The following is a 16,772-nucleotide window of genomic DNA, read 5'->3' as shown; positions in this document are numbered from 1 at the left end:
CCGGATGGCCTAGTTAGCGCCCAGGTTCTTTGGGCCATACCAGAAGTTCCACTGAGATTATTCCTGTCTGGATTATTGACAGGCTTTTATGTTATGTTTAAATTATTCTCAATATTTATTTTTATTTTTTGGTGCCTGGGTGTCCCATTCTGACAGGATCAGTATTGGTATCAGTGATACTGGCCTTCATTCATAGTGCTCAGTTAATAGATGCCATTAAACTAATATTAAAAATATTTTGTCTATGTTGTTTCTTGGTGTCAGGTTCGCATCTCACGCTGCACCACGCCATGCACACTTTACCCCACTTGACACGAAAAACACAGCAATCCCACTACATATATTATAAAGTTATAACATTTATAATTCTAAATCATTATCCATAATGTGTGCCGTCAAGCCCACTGGAGCCTTACCAAAAGCGTACACTTGCGCTGAATTGCTGTGAAGCTAAGAGGTGTGTACCTGTAGTAAACTAACCCAGCTCAGCAGGAGGTTATGTTCAGAGAGTAAGTTGGTATGGCTATATACATACCCTGAAAGTTACTTACATTTTTGAAAATGAAATTTGAGGTTATCTGGTTACTTATCCGTAAATTTACCCAGGAATGTTGCATTCTTTCTGGAATACCCCCGGGCAGACCGGTTCAAACTGCTCATTGAATGTCCGCCACTCTGGCCTTCAAGTGAGTTGCTCTATGATGTGATTATTTGCAATAACACAAAGTCATGCGATCAATCATGATCATGTTTTTATAACGTTTTTATATGCTTGACAGCCGTTTAAAACACTTACTTTTTCAGTTGCTGTAGGAAATTACATTCCTACAGTGGTTCCTACCACTTCTACCAACGACGCAAATAAGCAGTTATAATAGCAAAATATGTGGGAGAGCGTTGCTATAGTGTGACGATATTGTATTGCAATAGGTAGCACATTAATGTTAATACCAAACCAAAACTAGTTAGCACATCATTTGTAATTAAAAGTGTTTAATGACAATATAAGGTTATGGTTACACTTAAAAATAGTTACAAAATAGATATATGAGATGATAAAAACTTATACCATTAATCATACCCAGCATATATGTAAAATGTTACTTCACTTGAACTTCACTTATAAAACATATGTATGATCAAAACAAGTTCAGGAATCAGAATGTGATCATCTCACGACTCCTGCGTACACCACCTCGTCCTCTTGTTTAACCCTCTGAAAGAAAGAAAAATTTATTTCACACAAAAATAGCAATAGCAATTTATATAATTTTGACAAATTACATATTAATCAACTGTAATTCTGCAACAAATAAAAAATTTGTTATAGTGTATTTGTTTTTTCAAGAAGACAACATGTGAAGGGTACTGAGATTAAATGTGTTATCTGATAAATCAAGGTAGTATAGATTTTATAGTGTCTTTTTCAATCATACTGTAATTTTGTCAAAATAAAAGTCTAAAGAAAGTATTGTATACAAAAAATGCTAGCTATGAAATTTGTATTACATCAGAACTTTCTTTTATAATGTCATTTCCATAATAGAATGCTATAAAGAAAGTTATCAATATAATAACTATATTAGCATCCACACTAACGCACAATAATGTTCTGTTTATTCTAAGCGCATGCTGCAGTTTTGTCTTCTGCTGCTTTAAATGCTCAAGAATGGATTCTGATTGGCGTTATCATTATAGTTGTTACTCTGCTATTCTTTAATATTGAGAATGAGAACGATATTTAAAACTATGTCTTTATCGTGATAGTTATCGTCCTTGATGTAAATAGGCCTTGTCCAGACAGAAAAAACTAAAGATTTTTGATTTCATTTATTTTTATATCATTTATTTATAATGAATAATTTTTTTTATATAATATATATATATATATATATATATATATATATATATATATATATATATATATATATATATATACCATAAGTCATCCAACTAAGCACACAGCTCCTGTTTACATCTGGTATAAGGATGTGCTTTGTTCAATCGGATCCCAAGTGGACAACGCTAAATACAGGTGTAAACGAATTCTAAAATATTTTGATCTTGTCCACTTTTGACCACTTCCGGAGGTCATGTGGTGAAATGTGTTCAAACAACCGCAAAAGACCGTCTACTCTCCGCCTACTGACCTAATGTGTAAACATTATGGGAAGAGCACTAGCCAGACGGGATTTAAACTTTCTCTTAGTTTTGATTTCTCTACAGAGTCTTACATGCAGTACCTTAACTATAAGTATCAGTTGCAGTTTACATTTAAATTTAATGTTAATGCTAAATCAAAAATTTGTGTTGGTCAACTTGTTTCTAGTTATTTTTTCATTACTTACATTATAATCAGGCTACTAGTTTGGTCGGGCGAGTAAAATTCTCTTTCAAAAATTCACTTGCCCTGGTCAAGCAGACAAGCATTATTGCCAAGTCCTTTAACACAGAAAAGCTACCACTAACAGACAGGAAACTGCTGTGAATCTGCCAAAAAGTCACATGGTCTCAACTGGTGATGTAATCGACCTCTATAGTGCACAAATATGTCGCATTGTACAATGCTGACATGTAGTGTTGAATACAGATATTACATAAAATAATTATGAATTAACTTTTTTTTAAGTTAAATAATATTAAAAAAAAATCCTCCAATTGCAACACTCTGTTTCATAGCAGAAATATCTGGCCAGTGGCCACCTAGACTTACAGCAGTTGACAAAAAAAAAAGTTCAAAATACATTTTGTTGTAGAGTTTGCTTTGTAAGTAATATCTCTATAAACACAAAAGAAAGACATGTAACTGTTTCTTTCTTACCGTTCTTTGTGCATTTCTTTTACAGAATGTTGGCTCAGCATAAGTTATCTCATTTTCAGGGGCCTGGACTATTTTAACAGTGATGACAGATGTGTTAAATTATGTTTCTTCATATATATATATTTTTTTACAGATGTATTAACTGCACTTTAGTTACACTTGCCTTCTTGATCTGTTTTTCTGCATTTCCTGCAGATCCAGAACACTGCAACTGCAGCCACAATCAACAGAGTTCCAGCAGCAGCAGATATCAGCACTATGTGATTTGTAATGCCTGAAGAGACAGTCATTAGTGTAACTGTATCGGCCAGTCTTTCAAGGGCACATATCATAAGGATTTACACTGCGTCCAATCACTGCTTACATCACACACCTGAACACGATCAACAGAGTAGCTCAAGAAATAAACACAAACATCACTGACATACCTTTACTGTAGTGTTTAGGATATGCAGTATGAGGTTTACGACAGTGATGTTTTACGTTATGACGCACGGGGGTACGCCTGCCGTATTACGGTGTGTAAACAACAGAGCACTAGCATTAAGCCCACGAGTGATGACGGCTGTCTGTGTAATAACTGTCTGATATCACAGTAAAGTATACTAAATGCACACGTCTGTTTTCTTGTCAAATACTCGAATGAGAACATCACATTGGCGACGAGGATAAAAAAAAATAAATAAATAAACAAACAAAAAGATGTCACTGGGAAACACCGTCGCTCTGCAAGCCTTCGATACCGAAACGGATCCGAGCTCAGTAGGACCACGCTGGACAAAATGGATGTAAAGGTTTGAGAACTATATTACAGCAGTGAACATCACCGGAGATGCAAGGCAGAAGGCATTATTACTGCACTTGGCGGGAGAGCGCGTGCATGACATCTATGACACGTTAGCAGCAGAGGAAGATAAGTTTGCTGATGTTAAGCAGAAGCTAAGCACGTATTTTACGCCTAAAAAGAATGTCCAGTACCAAGTATATATATTCCGAAAGGCAGTACAGCAGCCGGGCGAGAACTTAGACACATACTGTACCAGACTACGCATGCTAGCAAAGAATTGTGAGTTTGCCGACGTAAGCCATGAAATAAAAGCACAGCTGATCCAAAGCTGCAGTTCAACCAGGCTACGTAGAAGAGCGCTTAGAGAGCCCGAAAATAGCCTGGATGACCTTCTCGAATACGGGAGAACTTTAGAACTGTCCGAGCAACAAGCAGCCGGCATGGAGCAGAGTGTAGCTGCATCAGTGAATGCAGTGCATCAGAATGGGCGAACAGCTACCAGCCGACGCGCCGGGAGAGCAAAGCCCAACGTCCAGTGCAGGAATTGCGGTGGAAATTATCCACATGACGGAAACTGCCCAGCAAAAGGAAAAGACTGTAAAGCATGCGGGAAACTAAATCACTTCGCCAAGCAGTGCAGGACAAAACAAAGAACACCTGGAAAAGACTTTGAAATAAAACACAGAGACAACAGTAAGCAACACAAAACGCACAAGAAAGTGTACAACATCACCAGCACAACACAGAGTACCACACATGACTCGTCTAGTAGTGATGAAGCTTATGTATTTGCTGCCAGTAGCAACAAGAATATCACTCAACCACGCACACACATTTGGCTTAATGGTGTAAAAATTGCAGCAATGATTGATTCCGGAGCTGCAGTGAACATTATTAGTGAATCAGTCCTCCGTACCCTGAGACCATGCCCACAGCTCAGCCCAGCTGATATAAAGATATTCCCATATGGCAACACTGAACCACTGCCCATAACCGGTGCATTCACATGTAGCACAGAGACAGATAATAAGAAAACCACAGCCGAGTTCTATGTAATGAAGGGTGATAGCTGCTCTCTGCTAGGCTACAACACCGCTAAAGAGCTAGGCCTCATCAAGATCATCAACACTGTGTCTGCTACAACCGGTCAAACAGTAGCTGACGAGTTGGTACAGAAACACCCAGAGCTGTTCGAGGGCATTGGCATGCTGAAAGACTTTCAGGTAAAGCTTCACATCAACACTGACATTCACCCAACCTGTCAGCCACACAGGCGGGTGCCTTTTCACATCCGACAGAAGGTCGAAGAGGAGCTGAAACGGCTTGAGGATGACGACGTCATCGAGACAGTCACAGGCCCTACGCCATGGGTCTCCCCCATCGTGACACCACCCAAGCCAAAGGATCCGGACAAGGTTAGAGTCTATGTCGACATGAGACAGGCCAACACCGCCATACAGCGTGAACGCCACATCACTCCCACCATGGATGATGTAATTCACGAGTTGAATGGAGCTACAGTCTTCTCCAAGCTTGACCTGACTGCTGGTTACCATCAGCTAGAACTCCACCCCGACAGCAGGTACATCACAACCTTTACCACACACCTTGGTTTGAGACGATACAAGCGCCTGAATTTCGGGATATCTTCAGCAGCAGAGGTGTTCCAGAATGCGATCTGCCAGACGCTGCAGGGCATCAAAGGAGTAAAGAATCTGAGTGATGACATCATTGTGTATGGTAAAACACAGAAAGACCATGACGACAGCCTCAGAGCTGTGTTCCAGAGACTGAAAGACAGAGGGCTCACACTCAACAAAAAGAAATGTGAGTTTAACAAAAGTAAACTTGAATTCTTTGGATTTATTTTTTCAGCTGGTGGAATCTCAGCCGACCCGAAAAAAATTGCTGCCATTCAGCAGGCGAGTGATCCACAAGACCAGACTGAAGTCAGGAGTCTGCTAGGAATGGCGAACTACAGTGCTCGTTTTATCAAAGACTTTGCTTCCATCTCTGCACCACTACGTGAGCTGACCAGAAAAGACACAACATGGCACTGGACCCCTGAGCATGCCAGAGCACTACAGACGATCAAAGACAGCCTGACCAGCAACGTGGTAATGTCATACTTTGATCCAGCCAAAGACACAGAGCTCGTGGTAGATGCTAGCCCAGTCGGTCTAGGCGCTGTTCTCTACCAAAAGGATGGAAAGGGAGAGAGGCATACCATTGCATACGCCAGCCGTGCTCTCAGCGACGTAGAAAGACGTTACTCACAAACGGAAAAGGAGGCACTGGCCATTGTGTGGAGCTGTGAACACTTTCACTTATACCTGTATGGCAACCCATTCATCCTTGTCACTGACCACAAAGCTCTAGAGGTCATATGGAACAACCCTCGTTCAAAACCACCTGCAAGGATCGAGAGATGGGGACTGAGACTACAGCCCTACAACTTCAGGGTAGAATACAGGAAAGGTGCAGACAACCCTGCCGATTACATCTCCCGTCACCCCATCCCGATGCAGATGAGCGAAAGCACAAGAGCGGTGAAAGTGGCAGAGGAGTATGTCAACTTTGTAGCTGAGCATGCCACACCAAAAGCCATGACTCTCCAGGAGATAAAAGATGAAACACTAAAAGACCCAATCCTGCAAAAGGTTAGTGCCCACATCAGAGACAACACATGGCACAAAATTACAGGCGACACACAACATGCTGAAACACTGAAAAAGTACAGACAGATTAGTGGGGAGCTCATGGTGTCCCACACCGACGACATCATCCTGCGAGGTACGAGAATTGTCATCCCTGCATCCCTCGAGCACAGAGTGTTACAGCTAGCCCATGAAGGACACCAGGGCATTGTAAAGACTAAGACACTGCTCAGGTCAAAGGTCTGGTTTCCTAACATAGACCAGAAAGCAGAACTGACGGTCAAGAGCTGTTTAGCATGTCAAGCCAACACACCTATAACACAGTCCGAGCCACTGAGAATGTCTGAGTTGCCAGAAGCCCCCTGGTTTAACATCAGTGCAGATTTCTACGGGCCACTTCCAACTGGAGAATATCTACTAGTTGTCATAGACGAATATTCTCGCTACCCAGTTGTTGAAATTATAAGATCTGTCTCAGCCAACACAGTCATCCCAATCATCGACAAAGTGTTCTCGATGTTTGGAATTCCCAGAGTTCTAAAAACAGACAACGGGCCCCCTTTTAACAGTGACCAGTTTTCCAAGTTTGCAGGCCATCTAGGTTTCCACCATCGGAAAATAACACCTCTCTGGCCTCAAGCAAATGCAACAGCAGAACGTTTCATGCGCACGCTTGGAAAAGCAATCCGTGTGGCAGAGACGCAGAACACCCCGTGGAAACAGAGACTCAACACGTTTCTCCGTGAGTATCGCGCCACACCACACAGCACCACAGAAGCGTCACCTGCTGAATTGTTGTTTAAGCGCAAAATTCACACCAAGATCCCGTTGATCACCACAACCTGCGAATGCAACAATGATCACATCATCAGGGAGCGGGACACTAATGCAAAAGCAAAGATGAAATCCAACTCAGACGCGCGCCGTCGTGCTAAGCCAATCACATTCACCCCTGGTGACAAGGTACTCTACCAACAACCCAAGCACAACAAACTTACTACCCCATACAACATCAAGCCATACGCTGTGGCAGAGGTCAATGGCTCCATGGTCACAGCAACCCGAGATGGACATTCCATAACACGGAATTCGTCTTTCTTCAAAAAAATTATCTCCAAGACAAAAGATGCGCCCACAGCTCTGGATGAGGAGGATGAGAGAATTGTTGATAATGAGGACATTGTTGCTGTGAAACCAAGGTATCCTTTTCGAGTTAACCGCCAGCGTCCATCATACCTCAAAGACTATGAGCTTGAGTGATTAATGTTTACACCCAATACAGCAATAGATTAGTCTAAAGGTTTCTGAATGACCGTTCTGTCTAAAAGACTAACCTAAAGGTTCCCAAAGGACTGTTCTTTCTCTTTTCAAAACCATTTGCACAATGCATAAGAATGTACTTCAGTGATTATGAAGTACTGTTGCACTTTGATACTGTTCATTCTAAGCACACTTGATAAGTTACCTGAATGTGTTTGTTCTAGCACAGGTTTGAATTATATGTTTACATTTGTACTGCCGAGCTACGTATGACAAGTAATGTTGTTGTTACAGATGACAAGTAAGTAAGTCACATATGTCCAAAGTAGTGGATCTAATTGTTAAAAAAAAAAAAAAAGGAGTGATGTAGTGTTTAGGATATGCAGTATGAGGTTTACGACAGTGATGTTTTACGTTATGACGCACGGGGGTACGCCTGCCGTATTACGGTGTGTAAACAACAGAGCACTAGCATTAAGCCCACGAGTGATGACGGCTGTCTGTGTAATAACTGTCTGATATCACAGTAAAGTATACTAAATGCACACGTCTGTTTTCTTGTCAAATACTCGAATGAGAACATCACATTTACCTGACTGACAGAGTTGAGTGATGTCCAGATGCGTGGTCTGGTTGCTGATGGGATTGTTCAACACACAGCTGTATGTGTTTTTATCCTGATATTCCACCTCCAGAGGTAAAGAGAGACTGATGCTGAGATTATACACACTGATGCTGGACAATACACTGTTTCCTCTGTACCAGGAGAGAGTCACATCACTCACATTCACCACTGAACACTGCAGCACACATTTAGAGACTGATGAACTTTCAGATGATGAAGAACATTGTGACGTGTGTCTGATGATGACAGGAATGGGGAGAAAAGCTGGATATTAGAGGAACAAGAGAAATCAGAGTAAATCAAATCAAAAACAAACAAGAATGTCCAGATTTATATTCTCAGTCAAAGCTTAGTCAACACACAAAGTGGGATACATTACAAACACTTTTTCACTATATCTAATTTGCTTAAATATACAGTATTTTTAATTCTGTGAGTTAATGTGACAAAGATTGATCATGTCAAAATCAAATTTGGAAAGAACAGACCCAATTCTACTGCTGTACTTACCATAGACTGTAACTCTGAACGTTTTGACTACACCTGTATTTGTGCTGATGTCTAGTTTATAAAGTCCAGAGTCTGTGGTTCTGATGTTTGTGATGGTGAGGGATCCCGTCTGAATGTCAGTCTGCCCTCTGTCTCTGAATCTCTCTTCAACAGTATTAATATTTGCTGCTCTATTGATTTCAGCTATGACAGTATCTGGGTGTTCAGCTCCAAACAGCCACTCTATCACTGTAATATCTCCCTGTATGTCAGAAACATCAGCGTGTAGTGACAGAATCTCCCTCCATCACGGACAAAGTCTTCATTTCCCCAGTCTCAACACCAAACACACCTGGAACACATCCGTACAAAGACTTTATTCTCTTTTCTCAACCCAAACTAAATTAGCGTTTCAGACTGAAAACACAGATAGACGTCAATAACTAACAAACCATTTATTAAAAAGTGCTAGTTAAATTTTAGTCCATATTGCAAACACGGAATGCATCAAAAATATTTGAATACTTACCACCCAAATGCCACAACAACCAAAAACGCAGTAAAACTAAAGCGAAAATCATATTCTTCCGTAGTTAAAAGTGTCAGAAACAGACGCTGCTTTAGGCTGACTGACAGGATTTGACACCCTGTCGCGTGAACGCGCACAGGCGCTAAATCGCGGGTTTTTTATTTCTTTCTTTTATATATATATATATATATATATATATATATATATATATATATATATATATATATATATATATATATATATATATATATACATATATATAACTGATCCCTGTTATTAAATCAGTAACGGAAAACAAACCTTAAATCCATTTATGTACATATCTAAGTAAGTCTATTTTTACTTAAGAGGGAGCAGTTGGTTTTGCTTGTTTGTTACCAGCCCTGAGCTTGAGCCACTTAAAATTACACAATCACAGATCATTTGACTGAAATATAGTTCATGATAATAAAAAGGACACTATAGGCCTAGTCCTGCACAAATGTAAGGGCTTTAATAGTTAACTAACTTTAGAAATCTCTAATAGAACCAGTTTCATAGCATAGAAATATGAAACCAGATACTCCAATCTTGCTCTAATCTTTATCTTAAAAATAGATTAACACATTTTTTTTACTCTTGTGGTGTAAATTATTTTGCTTGACCTGTGACCTTTGACTGTTTTTTAAAGCAATAGTGTTGATAGATTTATGTCTGTTTCACTGTAAAGCTGTTTTATAGCAAAATGGATGTTAGACTGCATATTAACGGTTGGACAAGATATTTTTTACCCACAAACTACACATGCAAACCAACCACAAACATCCATCCATTTGTTCACCCAACAGAACAAACCACATTCATCACATGACGCGCGTGTGTGTGTGTGTGTGTTATACTGACCAAAATACAGCTCACACCACAACAGGTTTGTGTTTGACTCCGTGCACTTTTGTTTTAATGTTACGGTTTATAATTGAGCTGTATCAGATCTGAAGTATATTTGCTTTTTTTATTTTCTTCCATATTCTTCATCAACTTTGCATCTGAATATTAGCATTAAAATGAACTGAAGGTATCAAGGTATCAATATCAAGGTATCAAGTTGAGTTGACAAAACAATATTTTGAAACCGTTAAAAGAATTGTTAATCAAGAAATAAGAAATAATTCTTTATTCTTCTTTTATAGTATCCAGCTCTTCTATGCTTGTCTGATCTGGCTCTGAAGTCACTCTGAACAGAAACAGCAACTGTAGCCACACCCACCAGAGCGCACACGACCAATCAGACGACAGCTTCAGTAAACCTCAACAGGAAACACAAACTGAAGCCCTGAAACTGAATATGTTCCAGCTGGCTTTAACATATACATTTTCTTTGAATAATACCACTCTTATGTGAAACGTTTGTGTTTTGCTCCAGTTTATTTGTAGTTAGAATGTGACTGGTTTTGACAGGGTTGCGTGTGTGTGCGTGTGATGACAAACACAATCAGCCAACAGTGTGGTTAGCCTTTATGTCTTTCATATGTGACCACAGACATATTTCCTATTTATGCTCATTAGACTTTTATCTTCTGTCTATAGAGTCCCAATATTACATATATTTTTGATTAACCTTTTATTTATTTAAAAGTTAACAATATATTTTTCTCAGGTTTGTATTCAAGGCTTTTCATTTGCTTTCACATCCGCCAACCCGGAATAAAATAAATAACTAACACACACACACACACACACACACACACACACACACACATAGCCTATGTATGTGTGTAATATACTTACTGTATATGGGGTAAGTTTCATAAAAAAGCAATATTTTGAACAAAAAGCTGAGAAGTTGAGGGAGATTATACTGGAAATGAAAATGTGACACACCAAGAAATGGTTTCTTTCTGTTTCCACTTGCTTTATTCATGCATTATAACTACAAATAGATCAAGTGCTGGATAAATTGGGTTGGTGGAGCTGTCAATGATGTACTCATGATTTTGGACATTTTCAGTATGAGAAAGAATAATTGATAATAAATATTAGTGAGTTTAGTGGCCTCAGTAAAACAAATTAAACTAATTATACATCACCCATAAGGTTATGTGTCATGAGGCTATACAAAAAAAAAAACGAAATCTTAAACAAAGAAGCACACTTGTATCAGAAGTGTTTAACGTTCAACTGCGTATAATAATAATAATAATAATAATAATAATAATAATGATGTAATCTTCACCACTGGATGGCAGTATAAGGCACTTGAGTAACATTTGGTATGTTAATATATTTATTAACAGCTATATGATATAATCTAATAGAGATCAAAATGTTGGAGTAATTGAGTTTGTTTTAAATGTCTCTTATGCTCAGCAAGGCTGGATAATGTGAACAAAAATAATATTGTGTAAAGTTATTATTATTTAGAAGAACTGTTTTCTATTTGAATGAATTTAACATGTGATTTAATCCTGTGATAATAACAAAGCTGATTTTTTTTGCATCATTACATCAGTCTTCAGTCTCACATGATCCTGCAGAAATCATTCAAGACATGGAAGTACATCGAAAACACAATGACACCGTAAATGTTATTGATGTCACCACAGATCAGAGCTGAAACCTTCTTTAAGAATAAAACAAATTAAAAACACAAGACAAATAAAGGTGACTTGATGTGGAAAAACAACTCATATTATTTGACATATAATATGCAACATTCGCCGCCAACAGCGAAGCATGTTCATTAAAATACTACACAATATAGTGAGTGAATATGCACTATAAACTATTTATACCTGCAGGTAGATGGCGCTGTCCCAAATTTCTGCCATAATCTAACTATTTTTTTTAGTCATAATATATTTCAGCCTACATCTACTGTAGACATTATAAAAGGATGCACTCATGTTATTATGTTGTTTTCCCTCAACTTTTGGAATTTTTGTTTTGTTCCTCAAACCATCCTAGTTGTATGCCTCTTTTTTCAGTCTAATACAGTCAGAGTTATATTAAATAATATCCTAGCTCTTCCAAGCTTTGTAATGGACCCCCGACATTTTTCTTTAAAACCTCTCATTTTAGATTTCTAATTCACGACCGCCATTTTGATTTGCTTTATCATTTGCGCTTCCGCGAATGTCAATTCTCACCTAAGCTTACGATGCTCCTACGTCATCCGTCGGGTCAGAGTTCACTCTTCTGCCGGAACTAGACTCGCATACGGACGTTGGAAGACAGTGATTATAGTTTATAAAGTTTTAAATAAGGATATTTTTCTAACAAATACCCATCGCTTCGCTTCAGAAGGCCTTTATTAACCCACTGGAGCCGTATGGATTACTTTTATCATGGTTGGATGCACTTTTCTGGAGCTTCAAAAACTATTCAATGCCATTACAAAGCTGGGAAGAGCCCGGATATTATTTAATATAATTCTGATTGTGTTTGGCTGAAAGAAGAAAGTCATATACACTTAAGATGACTTGAGGAGGAGTAATTTATGGGAAAATTTTCATTTTGGGTGAACTATTCTTTTAAGCTCAATATTTTAAGCAAGTTAAATCTAAGATAAATGGAGAAAAAAGAGATGTAAATGGAGAGCAATATTAGCAACACTATCAGATTAATGTTTCAGTTAAGAGACAAATAATCTGCAAGGCTCTGGAATACCTCAGAATAATTCATATTAATCACACTTTTATGTAATGTATCAGTGTTTGGGTTGAGTTTTGAGGTTGTTCAAGATCCATAACTTGAAGCTGCTGTAGGTCAGTATCTTGAGGTCGCTGTGGATGTTTGTTACTTCCCTCAGCAAAACCCTTTACTAGGCCTAAGAATACAGAAGAAATCAACAAAATCTCAACACATTAAGAACAACTTAACCAACAAACCAGAAAGGAGTTGTTCATATTCATACATATAAAGTCATGCTACACATTTCATTGTAATAAGTTAGAAATCCAACTCACCTATCACTCCAATGAAGAGAACAACACTGATCAGACCAAATATGAGAGTAACAATCTGCCATGATGCCTGCTCAGTATGCAGCACTACTGTGTGATTATAGAAAATAAAGCAAGTTTTGTTTTGTGCACTTGATGTTTGTGAAATCATTATCATTAACTGACTGTCCGTGACAATTTGTAGTTAAAGTCCCACTGTGGTGAAAATCAAGTTATTATGTCTATGTGGTGTTTTTAATATGCTTTAAGACAAACCATGTGCAAATTCATCAGTCAACACCATTGATGAGTATTTTCTCCTTAAAACTGCAGTGAAAAAATGCGGTTTGAAATCTACTGTGTTTCTGACATCACAAACTACCTCGTCACGAGGCGGGCGGGCTTTAGCATATCAAGTCTCAAGAGAAGCCAGGTTACGTGCCAGACGTTGTGTTCTGGTTCAAACATATATGTATATATTTCCACTTGCAATGGTGTAGTATTTACTACAGTAAAGTTGACCGAGTGGATTTGGTATTCTGAGTTCATGTGATTGTGAGGCGGGGCTTATTTGCATATTCATGTTGCACATAAAAATATAAAAATAAAATAAATTATATTAATAATAACAATGAATTGGTAAATAAAATATAGATAATGAGATGACAATGAATAATAACAATAAGGAAACTAATGAAATACTGAATAAAAACACAAATTTAATTACACCTGTGTTATATTTATGGCTAGTGTATGAGATATTCAGACATATTAGTGTATAAACACTGATTTACCTGGCTGACAGAGTTTAGTGATGTCCAGATGTTTGGTCTGGTTGCTGATGGGATTGTTCAGCACACAGCTGTATGTGTTGTTATCCTGATTTTCCACCTCCAGAGGTAAAGAGAGACTGATGCTGAGATTAGACACACTGATGCTGGACAATACACTGTTTCCTCTGTACCAGGAGAGAGTCACATCACTCACATTCACCACTGAACACTGCAGCACACATTTAGAGACTGATGAACTTTCAGATGATGAAGAACATTGTGACGTGTGTCTGATGATGACAGGAACGGGGAGAAAAGCTGGATATTAGAGGAACAAGAGAAATCAGAGTAAATCAAATAGAAACCAAACAATAATTTCCAGATTTATATTCTCAGTCAAAGCTTAGTCAACACACACAGGAGGATACATTACTAACAAACACTTTCATTATATCTAATTCCCTTAAATATACAGTATTTTTAATTCTGTGAGTTAATGTGACAAAGATTGATCATGTCAAAATCAAATTTGGAAAGAACAGACCCAATTCTACTGCTGTACTCACCATAGACTGTAACTCTGAACATTTTGACTACTAGTGTATTTGTGATTATGTCTAGTTTATAAAGTCCAGAGTCTGTGGTTCTGATGTTTGTGATGGTGAGGGATCCCGTCTGAATGTCCATCTGCCCTCTGTCTCTGAATCTCTCTTCAACAGTATTAATATTTGCTGCTCTACTGATTTCAGCTATGACAGTATCTGGGTTTTCAGCTCCAAACATCCACTCTATCACTGTAATATCTCCCTGTATGTCAGAAACATCAGCGTGTAGAGTGACAGAATCTCCCTCCATCACGGACAAAGTCTTCATTTCCCCAGTCTCAACACCAAACACACCTGGAACACATCCGTACAAAGACTTTATTCTCTTTTCCCAACCAAAACTAAATTAGCGTTTCAGACTGAAAACACAGATGTCAATAACTAAAACAAACTATTTATTAAAATGTGCTAGTGAAATGTTAGTCCATATTGCAAACACGGAATGCATAAAAAAATATTTGAATACTTACCACCCAAATGCCACAACAACCAAAAACGCAGTAAAACTAAAGCGAGAATCATATTCTTCCGTAGTTAAAAGTGTCAGAAACAGACGCTGCTTTAGGCTGACTGACAGGATTTGACACCCTGTCGCGTGAACGCGCACAGGCGCTAAATCGCGTTTTTTTTTTTTTTTTTTTTTTTTTTTTTATATAACTGATCCCCGTTATTAAATCAGTAACGGAAAACAAACCTTAAATCCATTTATGTACATATCTAACTAAGTCTATTTTTACTTAAGAGGGAGCAGGTCGTTTTGTTTGTTTGTTAGAAAAAATATATATATTTTAAACTACTGCACATGGGTTTTGCTGTCCTTGAAATGTAAATCACTATATCTTTACATTTTCAGTACGTTAATAGTTATTTAACTTACATTTGATTAAATATTACAATTAACATGTAGGCTACACAGCATTGCCCTGTGTTTTAGTTAATGGCTTTTGACTCCTTGCAGGACTAACCAATAACTTACCAGCCCTGAGCTTGAGCCACTTAAAATTACACAATCACAGATCATTTGACTGAAATAAAGTCCATGATAATAAAAAGGACACTATAGGCCTAGTCCTGCACAAATGGAAGGGCTTTAATAGTCAACTAACTTTAGAAATCTCTAATCGAACCAGTTTAATAGCATAGAAACATGAACCCAGATACTCCAATCTTGTTCTAATCTTTATCTTAAAATAGATTAACTACTTTTTTTTTTTAACTCTTGTGGTGTAAATTGTTTTGCTTGACCTTTGACTGTTTTTTAAAGCAATTTTAAAGCAATAGCCTAGTGTTGATAGATTTATGTCCGTTTCACTGTAAAGCTGTTTTATAGCAAAATGGATGTCAGACATATTAACGGTTGGACAAGTTATTTTTTATAACCACAAACTACACATGCAAAGTTGCAAACCAACCACAAGCATCCATCCATTTGTTTACCCAACAGAACAAACCACATTCATCACATGACGTGTGTGTGCTATACTGACCAAAATACAGCTCACACCACAACAGGTTTGTGTTTGACTCCGTGCACTTTTGTTTTAATGTTACTGTTTATAATTGAGCTGTTCTCAGATCTGAACAGCTCAAGTATATTTGCATTTTTTTATAAACTTGGCATCTGAATATTAGCATCAAAATGAACTGAAGGTATCAAGGTATCAAGATCAAGGTATCAAGGTGAGTTGACAAAACAATATTTTGAAAACTTTATAAGAATTGTTAATCAAGAAATAAGAATAATTCTTTATTCTTCTTTTATAGTATCCAGCTCTTCTATGCTTGATCTGGCTCTGACATCACTCTAAACCGAAACAGCAACTGTAGCCACACCCACCAGAGCGCACACGACCAATCAGACGACAGCTGCAGTAAACCTCAACAGGAAACACAAACTGAAGATCTGAAACTGAAGCACTGAAACAGAATATGATCCACTGGCTTTAGCATTATTAATTTTCTTTGAATAATACCACTCTTATATGAAACATTTGTAATTTGCTCCAGTTTATTTGCAGTATGAATGTGACTGGTTTTGACAGGGTTGTGGTTGTGTGTGTGTGTGTGTGTGTGTGTGATGACAAACACAATCAGCCAACAGTGTGGTTAGCCTATATGTCTTTCATATGTGAATGTGACCACAGACATATTTCCTATTTATGCTCAGTAGACTTTTATCTTCTGTCTACAGGGTCCCAATATTACATATATTTTTGATTAACCTTTTATTTATTTAAAAGTTAACAATATATTTTTCTCAAAACTTTCTAAGGTTTACATTCAAGGCTTTTCATTTGCTTTCACAT

At 37.9% G+C, this 16,772-nt stretch overlaps 1 protein-coding gene across 1 annotated transcript; it reads right to left on the bottom strand.

Moving 5' to 3' along the window:
• Positions 1-984: 984 nt before the first annotated feature.
• Positions 985-15,026, bottom strand: LOC311294793 (uncharacterized protein). Its single transcript, XM_084415821.1, has 11 exons — positions 14,937-15,026; positions 14,428-14,760; positions 13,883-14,179; positions 13,113-13,199; positions 12,840-12,973; positions 11,670-11,767; positions 8,661-8,941; positions 8,118-8,414; positions 2,985-3,095; positions 2,822-2,889; positions 985-1,216 (listed from the first exon to the last, which is right to left on the bottom strand). Exons 1-11 carry the CDS (start codon positions 14,986-14,988, stop codon positions 1,169-1,171), a joined length of 1,806 nt encoding a protein of 601 aa, XP_084271947.1. The 5' UTR covers positions 14,989-15,026; the 3' UTR covers positions 985-1,168.
• Between the last annotated feature and the right edge of the window lie 1,746 nt (positions 15,027-16,772).

The sequence above is a fragment of the Rutilus rutilus genome (genome assembly GCF_951802725.1).
Source record: "Rutilus rutilus genome assembly, chromosome: 8".
Classification (NCBI taxonomy): domain Eukaryota; kingdom Metazoa; phylum Chordata; class Actinopteri; order Cypriniformes; family Leuciscidae; genus Rutilus; species Rutilus rutilus.
The sequence above is the reverse complement of the archived record's forward strand: the minus strand, read 5'-3'. Positions and strand labels throughout refer to the sequence as shown.